General features: G+C 38.8%; 1 protein-coding gene across 8 annotated transcripts in view; it reads right to left on the minus strand.

Moving 5' to 3' along the window:
- Mycbp2 (MYC binding protein 2) overlaps window positions 1-16,278 on the minus strand; it is a 227,615-nt gene that overhangs the window by 69,398 nt on the left and 141,939 nt on the right. For all 8 annotated transcript variants that reach the window (XM_028771203.1, XM_028771212.1, XM_028771221.1 and 5 more), the window contains exons 47-52: window positions 13,881-14,102; window positions 12,004-12,059; window positions 6,706-6,821; window positions 3,659-3,756; window positions 2,859-2,975; window positions 622-762 (exon numbers count right to left, since the gene is read on the minus strand). In XM_028771203.1, the coding sequence (XP_028627036.1) occupies window positions 622-762; window positions 2,859-2,975; window positions 3,659-3,756; window positions 6,706-6,821; window positions 12,004-12,059; window positions 13,881-14,102 (750 nt within the window). The remainder of the gene's footprint in view (window positions 1-621; window positions 763-2,858; window positions 2,976-3,658; window positions 3,757-6,705; window positions 6,822-12,003; window positions 12,060-13,880; window positions 14,103-16,278) is intronic.

The raw sequence follows: 16,278 nt of genomic DNA on the forward strand, positions 1-16,278 counted from the left end.
ATTAGTAATGCCATAGGAACACGTAGTGAAGAAGGAAAGTTATATTTAAAGTAATACTTTCATGTCCGCACTCTAGTAAACAATGACTTAACCACTCTACTGCAGTATCAAGGAACTCTAATGATTCTCTCAGTCTAAGAGTTGCTATCGCTAGATACAAGTCTTCTATCAACACAACAGTGCCATAAATCAAAACAAAGGACCCAGAGGTAGATATAACACAGAAATAACTCCAAACTGTCAATATAACAAATCCACATTTACACTTGTTTCTGAATGACAGTAATTCTAGTTTCTTAAATAGTGGGTGAAATTCATCTTAAATATCAGTGTAAGAAAAAAAATGTAAGCATTTTAATTTCTTATTTCTTTGAAAGGAATTCAGTATGTTTGTTTGAATTTGTTACTTACTGCTACTGACAGATCAAAATAGGCATTAGGAGCTGTATCCCTGCCAGAGCCCACTTCCATTCCACTGAAGCCCTTAAGCATTCAAGCACTTTTGAAGTCAAGGCGATATAGGTACGAATTACCTCAGAACTGAAAAGCCTTAATTAAAGAAAGATCTATAATGAGAACAGAGTACAACTCTGATGCTTTTAAAAACCATCTTTCACTTACGTCAACAGGGACCAGAAGGCTCTTGCCAAGATGCTGGTTAAAAGAGAGGCACCAGGCTTCAGTGTAACCGTTCATGTTAGGAACATACTTCTTTATTGTCTCCTCATTCAGTCTCAACCACACACCATCATCATTGTGGATCTAGGGGAAGAAGAAACCAAACAAGCTTGCCTTTCTGTAAGCACCAGGGAGCTAGAGGGGACTGAGAATGAGCAAAGCAGGCAAGGAGGGGTGGAAGTGCCGATTTTGCATCTGTTTTAGGAGAAGATAAATGTGTGAGAACTTGTAGCAAGGAATATCAAAGCAGCATGATCATTTTCATGGCGACATTGTGAAAGCAACTTCGCTCATGAATTAAAAGCACAAAGAAATCACACAATCTAACAGCAAAAATCAGTCATTTCTCAAAAGAACATGTCTTTTACTCAGGCTACTTGGCATTCAACTATCAGTCATGCAGGGATACTTCTCCAACCACTTGCCATAACTTTCTAAATGATATCTTTTTTAATAGGTCTATATAGATAATTATGTTTATCTAAATTTTATTATAGGTTACCGGTGTCAGAAATCATGAGTAGAATTTTAGGTAACACAATATTCATAGTAGTCCTATGAAACTCTAGTCAGGAATAGGTTATTTCTTTTGGAGTTGTTGATAAGTGACCCAAAGAACCCCAAATATTATTAGGCTATTGCCAATGTTCTTGGTGACCATCTGGAAATTGACAGTAAGACCCTACTGCTGAGGAGACCACACACGTGTCTCATAGAACACAGAGATATCAAAGCTGGTGCTCACTTGAACGCTTCATCACTAGTGCTAGCTCTCACAGTGTTGGAATGTACTATGCACACTACCAGAGGAGAAAAGGAATACGCAGTCTTACCCACCTGTAGCATGACTGTCTAGACCAGGAACCTGTGACTAGATAGGTTATAGGCTCTAGGAGAGAGTGTACCATACTAGATGGACATAGTATTAAATTGATGTCTAACTGAACTATAGATACAAGCACATCTACCCAACCTCAGTAGCTTCTTCCTTCCTTCCTTCCTTCCTTCCTTCCTTCCTTCCTTCCTTCCTTCCTTCCTTCCTTCCTTTCCCTTTTCCCTTTTTTTCCCTTTTTTTCCCCTTTTCCTTTTTTTCCCTTTTTTCCCTTTTCCCTTCTCTTCCCTTTTCCCTTCTCTTCCCTTTTCCCTACTCTTCCCTTTTCCCTACTCTTCCCTTTTCCCTTTTCCCTTCCCTTCTTCCCTTTTCTTCCCTTCTTCCCTTCCCTTCCCCCCCCCCCCCCCCCTCCCTCCTGTTTTTTTTTTTTTTTTTCAGAACATGATTAACAGTTACATCTGTTCAAGATGCAGACAAGAGGCTGCTCAGTCTGAAATGGGTCATCTACAGCACAGTCCCTCTGACCAAGTCTCAAGAATCATTTAGGAAGATGGTAAGGAGGAATCGTAAGGGTCAGAGGTTGTGAACAATGACAAGGACCAATGTTTTTTGGCCACAACAGTGCAGTTGACACACAAGAACTGATGGTGGTTGAGAAAGCATTAACGAGACCTTCAGGAGTTCAAGCCAGACAAAATCCTAGCATGGAGAATGGTCACACACCCCATCTAAGAAACTACTGGCAACTGTTAGTTTCTGGAAGAGGAGAGTCAGCTATGTTTAAGGGTACAGCCCTTGGTAGTGGAAGTCTTTCCAGTGAAGACCATCAAGAGTTTAGGGCCAGCACAGCTTGGCCTTGATGGGTTGAAAGAACAAAAGAAGAGCTAGAGTGATGGCTTCCTGGTGAAGAGCACTGGCTGCCCTTACAGACGCCCTGGATTTGATTCCCAGCACCTACTCGATGTCCCAAAACCACCTGTAACTTCAGTTCTCTCGGATCTGATGCTCTCCTCTGACCTCCACAGGTGCACATACGGTACAGAGACATACATGCAGGCAAAACACCCCCACACATAAAATGATTAAAATAATAATAAGAAAGCAAAAAGAAGACACAACGTTGGGTAGGTTGGGAAGGGGAGATGTAATTGGGAGGAGTTGCTGGACAGAATGACTATGATTAAAATACTTTGTAAGACAAATACTCAAAGAACTGATAAAAAATTAGATAAAATAGTTCCTTAACTGTTTAGAACCCAGTAACATTAAAACATAGTTTCCTTGATATGCAAATATTACAAAAGATTTTCTGTTCAAACTAAATTACTCATACTCATTTATTAATTACCTCATCAATAAAAGTGATAGTTCCATTGACTTTCACTATTCCAATCTGCTCACTCTGAAGGGAAGGATGGCTCCGGATGCGGAGACCAGCACTGTCCTTGGCCACAAATTTTCGAATCTGAAAAAAGAACAGATTTGACAGTGACAGAGAAGACACAGACTCTCCATTTACTCCTCAGAAATGAGCAAACCAATAGAGCTAAAGAAGTACAATCTCAGTTTCCTCACAGTACTCTGAAGCTGGTTTCCTTCAAACAGCAATAAAAGCATGCTGAAGAATATCTGATATCAATGTTATTAGTATATTTATGATTTCCCACTTTAAGTACTGAAGATATATAACAGAAACATAAAAGGCGACTTTTTAGAAGGATAAGATATAAATTACATTATCATAGTTTTTAATGGTTTACTCAAATTCCTTTAGCTAGTTTTTAAATATGCGAAAATTAATGTTTCTTTTAATGATGCAGAATGTTTTAACCTTGAATTAATTAATTAATTAATTGAATTAATTAATGTAATTTCAGTAGAATTTCCGTTAATAGTAAACTTTTGACATAACAATGTACAGAACACTCATAAACAATAAAAAGTATATAGAAAAGCCAAAAAAACAAAATTGTACAATTTGAGAGGAATAATTCTTATAAACTGCTCTTCAGACTGATTTAGGAATTCTGGAAATTAAAATACTACAATAAATCAAGTAAAATATTAGTTATTTGAGAGCTACTTTGAGGCACAAATGACAATTTTAAATCTCTGACCAATTCCACTTTTGATTTGTCCTACCCTGACCTTATTTGGCTGAGGGTCAGCCTTTGGCTTGACTAGCTGAGTTCCTGGTGGAATCATCCCTTTTGGTGGATCTTTTACTTTTACTTCAAGGCCAGCATCTGTAAGGAAAGTAGTGCAATTAACATTTGTCTACAAAGGTGAAAGGACTGTGAAATCTAGCCACATCATAGGCTATTTTATTTTTTATTTACGTATATGGTTTTCCTCCCACCATATATGTCTAGTCACCCCCTTCATGCCTGATGCCTGCAGAGGCCAGAGCAGGGTGTTACATCCCCTGGGACTGGAATTCCTCGTGTTGTAAGCCAACACGTAGGTGCTCAGAAAGGAGACCGAGTGCTCTGGAAGTGCATTTGGTGCCCTTAATTCCTATGCCATCTCTCCATTCCTACATTCTAGACTATTTTAAACATTTAAGACAAATATATGAATTTTGCTTTTTTTTTTTTAAAAAAAGGTGATTTATACCTAATGGGAAAAATGGAAAAAAAGTTTAAAATACCTGAGAGGTCCTGAGATTGACAAAGAGCACTTTACAGCATTTGCTGAAGTGTTTAAAGAAGGGGAGGCTCCTGTTATTCAGTAGGAGCACACAGAATGATCATGAGCAAAATAATAATAGTAAGACTATAATAATAATAAAATAATAATAATAATTCTCATCATAATCATAAAGCATGGCTTTCTGACACATGGCATGAAGAGCACAGCAACAGGTGTGAACACTACTCATGAGCTGCAGTGGAAGCTCTGTGCCTGTGCCTGATAGCAGGGCATGCATGGATGAGGGCATGAGGCCCAGACAGCAGTGTGAGAATACAGTAGATAAGAGATACAGTGCTCATGCTGGGCCACTCAGTGCTCTTACATGTGGCAATGTTTTCATGTATGAGACAGGAATGATAGACAATACTATCTATCTCATATTAGGAGAATTAAATGACATAAAATATCTGCCCAACAATGCACATGTATTAAATATTCAATAACATTAGCTATTATTATTATCTGCCCTTGTCTGTGGCCAAAAAAGGTCCCAGATTGAAGACATCTTGGAAAGAGGCTGAGTTAGGACAAAAAAAATAGAAGTGAGTAGAAAAAGCAAAGGGATGATTCTACATAAATGTGTGCCCATCTCACCTTCAATATAGAACAGTATGTTCGCTCACTTTGTAGGACATTGATTGAAGACTCTACTAAAGTCATTCCTAACACCCAGTACTTTTACTTTTTTTAAGCAAAGATTACAATTCATTATGGTATTTTTGTTTTTCTTTTTTTATATTGAAAATAGATTCTTCATTCATATAATACATCCCAACCACAGTTTGCCCTCTCTCCATTCCTCCTAGCTTCTCCACTTCCCCTCTCCATATCCATTTCCCCTCTGTGTCTTCTTCAGAAAAGTGCAGGCCTCCAAAACAGGACAGCCAAACAGTACAAACAAGAGAGAATAAGACAAAGCAAAAGCCCTCATATCGAGGCTGGATAAGGCAACCCGATAGAAGGGAGAGTCCCAAGAGCAGGCAAAAGAGTCAGAGATACACAGCCACTCTCACCGTTAAGAGTCCCACACAAACCCCAAGCTAACAGCCCTAACAAACTGTTTTGCTGTTTCCCTCCCACTCTTCATTTTGCTCTTCCTTTTGAAAACAAAGGAGGCTGTGGAAAAGGCTATGAACCAAAGACTCTGTTGTTACAGGTTGAATGCTAGATTTCATACTCCATACACCTAAGGAGAAGATTTCTGAGTGCCTCCACTGCACTTCCTGACAGGTGTCCTCTTGCTTCCCCAGCCCTTCCCTGCCACTTGTTGACTTCACACTCTCCTAGCTAAACCACATCTCATTCATCCTAACATTAACACTTGCAATCTGTGTATGAGGACAAACAGGCAATTGCTTGTTCTTTTAGAATCTGGCTGACCTCACTTAGTGTAATACTTCCAGATCCATCCTTTTCCTGCCAAATTAATGACTTCATTCTTTACAACTGAGGAAATCCTATTGTACACACACATATTTTCACTGTCCATCAGTGGACATCTAGACTGTTCCATTCCCTTGCTATGAGAATGACGCTCAAAGAACTGTGAAAGGACAAGCATCTGTGTGCCACTAGTGCTTTGAAATTCCTGCTCAAGTCTGTATTTATGTTCTACTTAAAATTACTTTTAAGTTATTTTAAGTTTGCCTGTTTAATTTCAGCAACACATAAGATTTTAATGCTTAATAAAATTATCTTTTCTAGAACCAAGTTTTGCTAAGAACCAAGTAAATGTGTGCTGACCTAAAAGTTTTAGCAATGTGGCAAAATAAAAGAGACTTTGGAAAAGACATTATAATTTATACATCTGATTGAATGGTTATAAATTCTACATGCCAAAATGTAAATAACCTTTTTATCTCCAATGAAAACATAAGTGGTTTACAGTACAACCTCCTAAAGGGTATTTTGATGTTATGTTAGTATTATAGTTACCCTCTCATCATGACATCTATACATGACACTTTTCATTCTTCTGTTAGCCTTTTATATGGAAATTATACAATGAAGCATTAATAACATAACATACAAAATCAGTATTTTTTCAAAACTAGTGAGAAATAAAATCTTTTAAACAATAGTATCTGCTAAGCAGTCACTCTATGCCATACACTGATCTACACCAGATCACCTGGGAAACAGTTGGTATCTGCTCTTACCAGGTGAGGATGATTGATGGAGTTGCAGCAGGGAGGTTGTGGGTGTGGGTGTGGCATACACAGGATAATGCAGGGATAAGGAGGGCATCATACCTCATTGACACACTAGAAAGGTGGGGGAGGGAGCTCATAACAGCCCCAATGAGTGATCACATACCATAATATCATCCTCAAATAATATGATCTTTGCAATGTACTAATGAAATACTCATTATGAAGGAGGAAATGAAGTCACAAGGAAGTTATGAAACCTATTTATATTTATGTCACAAAGTTAAATAATACAAGGATGATTTTAATTCTAGTTTATTGCAGCAACTTATTACTTAAAGGTATATTTACCTATTTCAATGCCATCAATGGTCACATGAACAGTGTAGAGCCCGATAGCCCCTGGTGTCCAGTTTGCACAATAGGTCCCGTCATTATTGACACGAATAAGCATATTTTCACTGGGCCTGAATAAAAAGTGGGTAGTAAAAAATTTACTTTTGGTTATGCAGTTAACATCATTTACTACTTCAGTGACTACATGTCTGTATCACACATAGCACCTGTGTGATTGTGCCTGGCAATTGTCACAGAATGTCCCCAACTCACAAACAATTGACTTTCACTCTTTTTCCCTTTAGCCCCATTGCTTCTCCTTCCCACTCTCAACTGATTATGATTTCAATTTTCCCTTCTGTGAAAATAGAAGCAATTGGTTACAATCTCCATGAAGTAATCAGATTGGGAAACCAAGATTGCTTCATTTTCTCTCGGGTTACAATGGAAGGAACAGTGGCTTTTATCTAAAGCCAGATTTTTCCATGTGAAAATGGTTCCCCACAGCCTCACTTTCTCTCACACATCCCTTATTTCTCTGACTCCACTAGGCCCTTTTATTACTATAAAATCCTTTACGGTTTTCCACCTTAATCCTCACTCCTCGGCTGTCTCTTAGCAGCATCTTAATAGCTGGTCCTGCTCATCTTCCTGAAACACTGTCTACTTGTTTCTGACCTGCTCTTGGCTTTCCTCTTCCTTCTCATCCATCTTTCTCCAGTACTCTGCTGGCTTCTCTTCTTCTGATGCTCTTTAATTCATGGAACACCCAGGGTTTGATACCCATATTCATTTTCTGAATCATTCTTTTAACTGGCAACTGTTGCCATCCATTAATGTTAAGTACCATGTATACACAGACAACTCCCACACGCACGCTCCCTTGAACTTTAAACTATTTGCTGCTGCACAGCTGTATCTCTACGTAAGTATGAAGTACCTGAGAAGGAATCTGGAAATTCAATCTCAACATATTTAGCAAAAAGCTCCTATTTCCTACTAATTAGCACATACCTTACAGAGCAATACATCACAGAACATAAATATCTATATCTGATCATTCCTAGGACTTCTTGATCATCATAAAAATTATGATATCTATACTAGCATTCAGTCAATACTTTATGTAACACTTTTAGTTTCTTTTTTTTTTTTGCTTTTTTTATTAGTATTTTAAGTTAACATACAAAGTACTGAGTTTTATTACAGCATCCTCATACATGTGTCATTAGAGTTCTGATTTGTTTCCCTCTGCCCCTTCCCTTTCTTCCTCCAGCTAGTTTCCTCATCTGATTTCCTGTCACATGTATTCCATCACCCTCCCTCCTTGTTTTTTTTTTATTAGTAACTTTTTACAATTTTGTTTCTTAAGCTAAAAAAAAAGTCTTTGTCATAATTGCTTAACTTGATCATTTCCGTGTAAAAGTAGCTAAACACAACAAGTAAAGTTGTGTTGTAGTAACTTTTATAAGAATAAGCAAAGCAGCAGGTAAAATTTGGTCTGTAAATCAAAATTGGCAAAATCTGTTTTATGCGGTTGCTAAAGACAAAAAACAATCTGTTGCCATTTTTAAAAAAAATATGCTTTTGCTCCCGTTCCCTCTTCTAAGAAGGACTGAAGCATCCACACTTTGGTCTTTTTTCTTCTTGAGCTTTATGCGGTCTCAAAATTGAATCTTGGGTATTTTGAGCTTTTGGGCTAATACCCACTTAACAGTAAGTGCATACCATGTGTGTTCTTTTGTGATTGGGTTACCTCCCTCAGGATGAAATTTTCTAGTTCCATCCATATGCCTGCAAATTTCATGAACTCATTGTATTTAATAGCTGAGTAGTATTCCATTGTGTAAATGTACCAAATTTTTTTTTTTTTTATCCATTCCTCTGTTGAAGGACATCTGGGTTCTTTCCAGGTTCTGGCTATTATAAATAAGGCTGCTATGAATATAGTGGAACATGTGTCCTTGTTATATGTTGGAACATCTTTTAGGTATATGCCCAGGAGTGGTATAGCTGGCTCCTCAGGTAATACTATGTCCAATTTTCTGAGGAACCACCAGTCCGATTTCCAGAGTAGTTGGTTATACCAGCTTGCAATCCCACCACCAATGGAGGAGAGTTCCTCTTTCTCCATATCCTCGCTAGCATATGCTATCACCTGAGTTTTTGATCTTAGCCATTCTGACTGGTGTGAGGTGAACCAGAGAATGAAGGAAAGGCCATTCAGAGACTGCCCCACCTGGGGATCCATCCCATGTACAGTCACCAAACTCAGACACTATTGTGGATGCCAAGAAGTGCATGCTGACAGGAGCCTGATATAGCTGTCTTCTGAGAGGTGGATGCTCGCAGCCAACCATTGGACTGAGCATGGGGTCTCCAATGGAGGAGTTGGAGAAAGGACTGAAGGAGCTGAAGGGGTTTGCAACCCCATAGGAAGAACAACAATATCAATCAGTCTGACCTCCCAGAGCTCTCAGGGACTAAACCACCATCCAAAGAGTACACATGGGGGGGACCCATGGCTCCAGCTGCATATGCAGCAGAGGATGGCCTTGTCGGGCATCAATGGGAGAAGAGGCCCTTGGTCCTGTGAAGGCTCGATGCCCCAGTGAAAGGCAATGTGAGGGCCTGGAGGTGGGAGTGGGTGAGTGTTGGGGTAACACCCTCATAGAAGCAGGAGGAGGGAGGAGGGAATGGGGGGGGAACTGGGAAAGGGGATAACATTTGAAATATAAATAAAGAAAATATCTAATAAATAAATAAATAAATAAATGTTTTTAATTGAAATAGAATTATATGACTTTCCTTTCCCTTTCTTCCTTTCAAACCCTCCAATGCTCCCCATTCTCAAATTGATAGCCATTTTTATTATTATGAGCATGTATGTATGTATATATAAATATGTATACATATGCACACATAGACACGACCTGCCAAGTCTGGTTTTGTTTTTGTGTAATTAGTTTCTGGGCTGACCACTCTTGGGCAACAGGCTCTACTGTTTTAACTTCAGGAGCCTTGGTCTGGCCCATGTATGCTCTTTGGAGGCTCTGAGGAGTCAGTGGGGTTTGATCTTAGCTGAGATTCATAGCAGTGGGGCTATGGAACCTGAAGAGGCCACCTCCTTTAGCTAGCCAGGACCCCCAGTGGAGGGATAAGGAAACCGAAGCACAAAACTTTCGACCCAAAATGTATCCAGTCTATAAGAAATGCAGGGACAAAGACAGAGCAGAGAATCAGGAAGTGGCCAAAACCCACTTGAGATCTATCAGCCCAACTTGAGATCTATCCTACAGGTAAGTACCAATCCCTGACAGGATTAATGATACTCTGTTATCCTTGCAGACAGGTGCCTAGCATGATTGCCCTCTGAGAAGCTCCACCCCGCAGCTGACAGAAACAGATGCAGAGACCTATAGCCAAATACTGGACAGAGCTTTGGGACTCTGATGAAAGAGATGAAGGATTGAGGGCCCCAAAGGGGATAGGGATTCCACAGAATGACCAACAGAGTCAAGTAACCCAGACCTTTGAGGGTTCTCAAGTAACTATTTTTAAAAGTACTTTTCCTCACAGAAATGCTGACACATGTCTATCATCCAAGACCATGGCACGTTATAGCTGGAATATCACAAATTCTGGGCCATCTCAAGCTAAAAAACAAAATCCTATTTCAAAACCAAAATAAAACAGAACAGAACAGGGAAAAAACAAAAGTCCCCCCCAAACCAAAAACAATAACAAAGCCCAAACTTCCCCTACAAACCGAAGATATAACAATGAAAAAAAAACTTAGATCTAAAGTCAACAGAATTAAACAGAATTTAAAAAATATGAGACATCAAAATTAATCCAAGTGCAACACATAGAAATCTCTCCACAGCTTACTCAGAGAAGGAGAGTAATTCAGACAGTGGAGCAGATGGCTGGGATGGCACCCACTGAAATCTTAGCACTAAGGAAAAGAATGTTCAAGGTCATAGAAAAAAACAGGCAGAAAATTAGACAACACAAGACATATAGTCTGGATACTAGATAACCTCACTCTCGCATCATTATTTTATGTTGTGTATTAGCAGTATTCTGTAGAAAACTAAAAATAAATCATACTGACAATTTACATATCTTTGTATGTGGGAAATCTTAATTAGATATTCCAAAATACTATAGTAAAAGACCATTTTAGAAAAGAAAGTTAGTAATCCATCATTGGAACTGGTCTCTTAATTTATTAGCATGTATTGTCTAGTTGGGGTATTGCTACGAGATGACTCCATTTAAACTCATATATATATATATGTGTGTGTGTGTGTGTGTGTGTGTGTGTGTGTGTGTGTGTGTTGTTTTCCTTCCTAAATTGCACCTTCTACTCTGTCCTCCACCCTCCAACTCATTTAACTCTTTCCATTCTATTATTTCCTTTATATTTTCCTTTATATTAGTGTGTTCTATGCCCCTTCTCTTGAGTGATTCCCTCACATCCATAGGGCCTCACTAGTTTCCTAACTTCTCTCTTTGAGCTACTGGCCAGTGGTTTACCACAACCCATAAATGTTACAAGCTACCTATCATTGCTGTTGTTCCCTCCAGAAGGTAATAGTAAGACCTTACTTTGAAAGCATCATGTGCTTAAGTTATAAAACAAAGAGAAATCAAGACAGTAACTGACCTGGAACCTTCCTCCCTACTGACTGGCCTTTACAGTACTGGGAGGAATGATCATCAGTCCCATCCAGCCGTGAGCCCTGAGAAATGCCCACAGGTGCCATAGCAACATGGACATCATGGGAACAACACATTTCTAATTGGGTCTAAGTTCTGCTCCACAACATGAAATCTAGATTTGGTAACATTAATGGAGCCAAGAACCTGTGGCTAGATAGGTTATCAGGCATAGGGGATATAATGAAATATTATTATTATGGTGAATAGACATGGCACTAAAATGACTATTAATTATTGATCTCAACTCTTATCCAAGAAGCTTCTTATAGTACATGGCAATTAATAGAAACTCATAACTGGTAAACATACAGAGAACAAGAGGCAGTTTAGCGATCAGCCTAACATGGACTGTTCTTATTAGACCCCTCTTGTCAAGGCTCAAGGATCTTCATGGAGAGGGATGATGAAGGCTAGTGGTGGGAGATGACTTCAAGAAACAAACAGGGCAGTTGCACATATGCACCCAAAGAATTAGTAAAAATGTTTTAAAACAAAAGAAAATTATGGAAGGGATTTTAAAAAAATTGTTTCAGTCTGGATGATTACGTTTTAGTTTCAGCAACATTTTGAGAAAACAGTTCTTACCTTTTAGGAGTTGGAGATGCAAAACGCAGTTCTTCAAATGAGTAGTTTTCATATACCTTTAAGGAAGAGACAAGGAACATTGGCACCTTTGCAATGGACATTCCATTTAGTGCAATGCTGAAATATCCAATAAATGAGCTGAGAACACTCTATCCACACAAGAGAGGGATAAAATTGGCAAAACCACTTGAAAATGAATTTCATATGTGCTAGATATCCAAACAAAACACAAAAATCAACTTTTTAAAAATTTATGATGCAGTTCTTAAAACCATCAACTTGACAGGGCCTAGAATCACTGAAGAGACAAATATGTGGCTATGCCTGTGAAGAATTTTCTAGGTTCATTAACTGAGACAGGAAATGCGATTCCAAGTGTTGCAATCCCATAGGAAGAACAACATCAACCAACCAGATCCCCCAGAGCTCCCAGGGACTAAACCACCAACCAAAAGGTACACATGGAGGGACCCATGGCTCCAGTCACATATGTAACAGAGGATGGCCTTGTCAAGCATCAACGTGAGGAGAGGCCTTTGGTCCTGTGAAGGCTTGATGCCCTGTGTAGGGGAATGCCAAGGCATTGAGGTGGGAGTGGGTGGGTGGGTGAGGGTACACCCTCATAGAAGCAGGGGGTGGGAGGTGGGAGAGGGGGTTTCCAGGGAGAAACCAGGAAAGAGGATAACATTTGAAATGTAAATAATGAAAATATCTAAAAAAATAAAAAAAAAATAGAAAATCATGTGTAAATGAAAACTCCCCCAAAGAAGGTACACCTTCAAAATGCATCCCTCTTCACAGCTGTTAACTGGCTGTGAAGTATTTAAAACATTGCAGCCCCAGGGTCAAATTACAATTTATCTTGGTCCATCTTTAGCCCTCTAAATAGTCATTCCTTGTCCACCTCTCTGAGAAACTTAACATTCTGTGACTAACAGCTTAAAAAAATATTAGTTTAAGAAAACCCTAGTTTCTGCTGATCAAAGGGCTCAGAATGCTCCCAGACAGCAAATATGACCTAGAGTAGAGCTCTTCCTGTTTTGCTATATCCTATTTCTCTAATGTTTGTAACTGCAGTTAAGAATTTCATCTTTTAATTCCTACTTCCATTCTTTTCCCTTTACTGTTCATCAGCGGTGAAGTCGGGCTGATGCAACACTCAATATGTTTTAAGCTTATTCGGACTGGCAGCTCTCTAGTCCACACTCCACATTCTCACTGGACCTACTTAGAGGAAGCCAGCAATCTTCCTGTGAGGTTTAGAGCTCTGTTCTTACTCAGCTGGCTTCCGAACTATACTATATTGTTGTACTGCAGTGTTTATAAGCTATCAGTATGATCATATCTTTCAGATACTAGAATATGGATCCTGCTTTCTAAAAATACCAAAGTGCCTACACTCAGCATGATGACAAGGGGTAGTAACTCTGCCTCTCCAAACGAGTAAAAAGCTAGACTCTTTTTTTTTTTTAACCCATCTAAAGGAATTATAAACTAGAAAGCGAGGAGAAGTAAGAAATCCAAAGTGATAAACTAATATTTGGGAGTTATAAAAACTGAAAGGACCCAAGAAAACCACTAAGTCTTGAGGGCCTGTATTCTGACAGACAAGTACTTCAGCTTTAAGTCATCTCAACCCCTGACTTTATTAAGTTGTTCTATAAGGGGTCAGCCCCTCAACATCTGCCAGAAACTGTCTTAAAGTTTCTCCAGGTGAAGAAATAGCATTTAGAAATACATGCTGCCAGTTTAATATCTGAGAGTAACTCTATAGACCTGTAATAGTATGTGTATAATTGACTTGAACTGAATTGAATAACTGAAATGTTAAATCAATGCTGAAAGATAAAAATTTCTGATAAGTAAAAATAAATTACCTTCATCATTGTTATGGCAATATATCGTGCCTCCTTGACTATCATTGGTTCATAGGAAACATCCAGCTTTGGTGATGCCAACCCACCAAAAGTCATGTCGGTGGTAAAAGATGCTGCTGCTGCTGTTGTTGAGGGACTGCCAGGAATCCTTTGAGATTTCTTTACCTGTTCTTGTTGCAAAGATGTTTTTTTCTGAGAAACAGGTACAGCTTTCACTTCCACCTTTCCACAATAATATAAAAACCAAAAACATATAGTTATCCTTGCACATCAAAGGAAGCAATTCATAGTTACAAAGTCAGTGATACATATTTTGCTAACACTGGTTCACCTTGGTCATTTCCAGAGCCAGGATGACCTCACCTCTATCTCATACGCTAATAGTAGAACACAGATGTGTCAATATTTTAGAACAAATAACCACAGATTTCAAAGCATAAAAATTAAATCTTTCATTAGTATAATACCAGGAAAGAAACAGAAATAATCTACATTGAATACTTTCAGGAAGTAATATTTTATCAGATAATTGAAATGCAAATACTTCTTATAATAACAGCTTATTTGTAAAAATTTATTTGAATTCCGGCTGTAATAGTCTACAAAGGAAAAAAATACTCATTAATAGAAGCCTTTAGAATTGATGGCTTAAGCCACTTCCCTTCTGCCCTGCCTGGTCCTTTTGGCTGTGGCAGACACATAGCCAGTCTGTGCCTGAGGAGATACTGAATCCTGAGCCATCCTAGAGGAGCGACTACACTCAGAGCAGCAAGATTTCCAGATCCCAGAGGTGGTCTGAGTCCCAGGAGTTCTTCCACCCAGGAGATTAGGATCAGAAGACCACAGAGACATCTAGACTCTGAGGAGTTCTGACACAAGCAAGATAACTGGAAAGACAGACTCCAGTCAGACACAGTGAGGGCAGGTAACACAAGAGTTAACCAGATGGTGAAAGGCAAGCGCAAAAACATAAGCAACAGAAACCAAAGTTACTTGGCATCATCAGTACCCAGTTCTCCCACCACAGCAAGCCCTGGACACCCCATTACACCATGCACATGGAAACTGAACAACTCACTACTCAATGATGACTTGGTCAAGGAAGAAATATAGAAATTAAAAACTTTTTAGAATTTAATGAAAATGAGGACACATCATTCCAAAACTTGTGGGACTCCATGAAGGCAGTGCTAAGAGGAAAACTCACAGCTCTAAGTGCCTACAAAAAGAAACTGGAGAGAACATACACTAACAACTTGACAGCACAACTAAAAGCTCTAGAACAAAAAGAAGCAAATACACCCAAGAGGAGTAGAAGGCAGGAAATAATCAAACTCAGGGCTGAAATCAACCAAACAGAAACAGAAAGAACAATACAAAATATCAAAAAAACCAGGAGCTGGTTCTTCAAGAAAATCAACAAGATAGATAAACCCTTAGCCAGATTACCCAGAGGGTATAGAGACAGTATCCAAATTGATAAAATAAAAACTGAAAAGGGAGACATAACAACAGGAAATTCAAAAAATCATCAGATCCTACTACAAAGGCCTATACTCAACAAAATTGGAAAACCTGGATGAAATGGACAATTTTCTAGACAGATACCAGGTACCAAAGTTAAAACAGGAGCAGATAAACCATCTAAACAGTCCCATAACCCCTAGGGAAATAGCAGCAGTCATTAAAAGTCTCCCCATGAAAAAAAGCCCAGGATCAGATGGTTTTAGTGCAGAATTCTATCAGACCTTCAAGGAAGACCTAATATCAATTCTCTTCAAATTCTTCCTCAAAATAGAAACAGAAGGAACACTACCCAATTCGTTCTATGAAGCTACAATTACACTCATTCCCAAACCCCACAAAGACCCAACAAAGAAAGAGAACTTCAGACCAATCTCCCTTATGAACATCGATGCCAAAATACTCAATAAAATTCTAGCAAACCGAATCCAAGAACACATCAAAACAATCATCCAATATGATCAAGTAGGTTTTATCCCAGGAATGCAGGGATGGTTCAATATTCGGAAATCCATCAATGTAATCCACTATATAAACAAACTCAAAGAAAAAACCCACATGATCATCTCACTAGATGCTGAGAAAGCATTTGACAAAATTCAACATCCCTTCATGATAAAAGTCTTGGAAAGATCAGGAATTCAAGGCCCATACCTAAACATAGTAAAAGCAATATACAGCAAACCAGTAGCCAATATCAAACTAAATGGAGAGAAACTTGAAGCAATCCCACTAAAATCAGGAACTAGGCAAGGCTGCCCACTCTCCCCCTACCTATACCATATAGTACTGGAAGTCCTAGCCAGAGCAATTAGGCAACACAAGGAGGTCAAAGGGATACAAATTGGAAAGGAAGAAGTCAAAAATCTCACTA

The sequence above is a fragment of the Grammomys surdaster genome, unplaced genomic scaffold, assembly GCF_004785775.1.
Source record: "Grammomys surdaster isolate TR1022 unplaced genomic scaffold, NIH_TR_1.0 65, whole genome shotgun sequence".
Taxonomy (NCBI): domain Eukaryota; kingdom Metazoa; phylum Chordata; class Mammalia; order Rodentia; family Muridae; genus Grammomys; species Grammomys surdaster.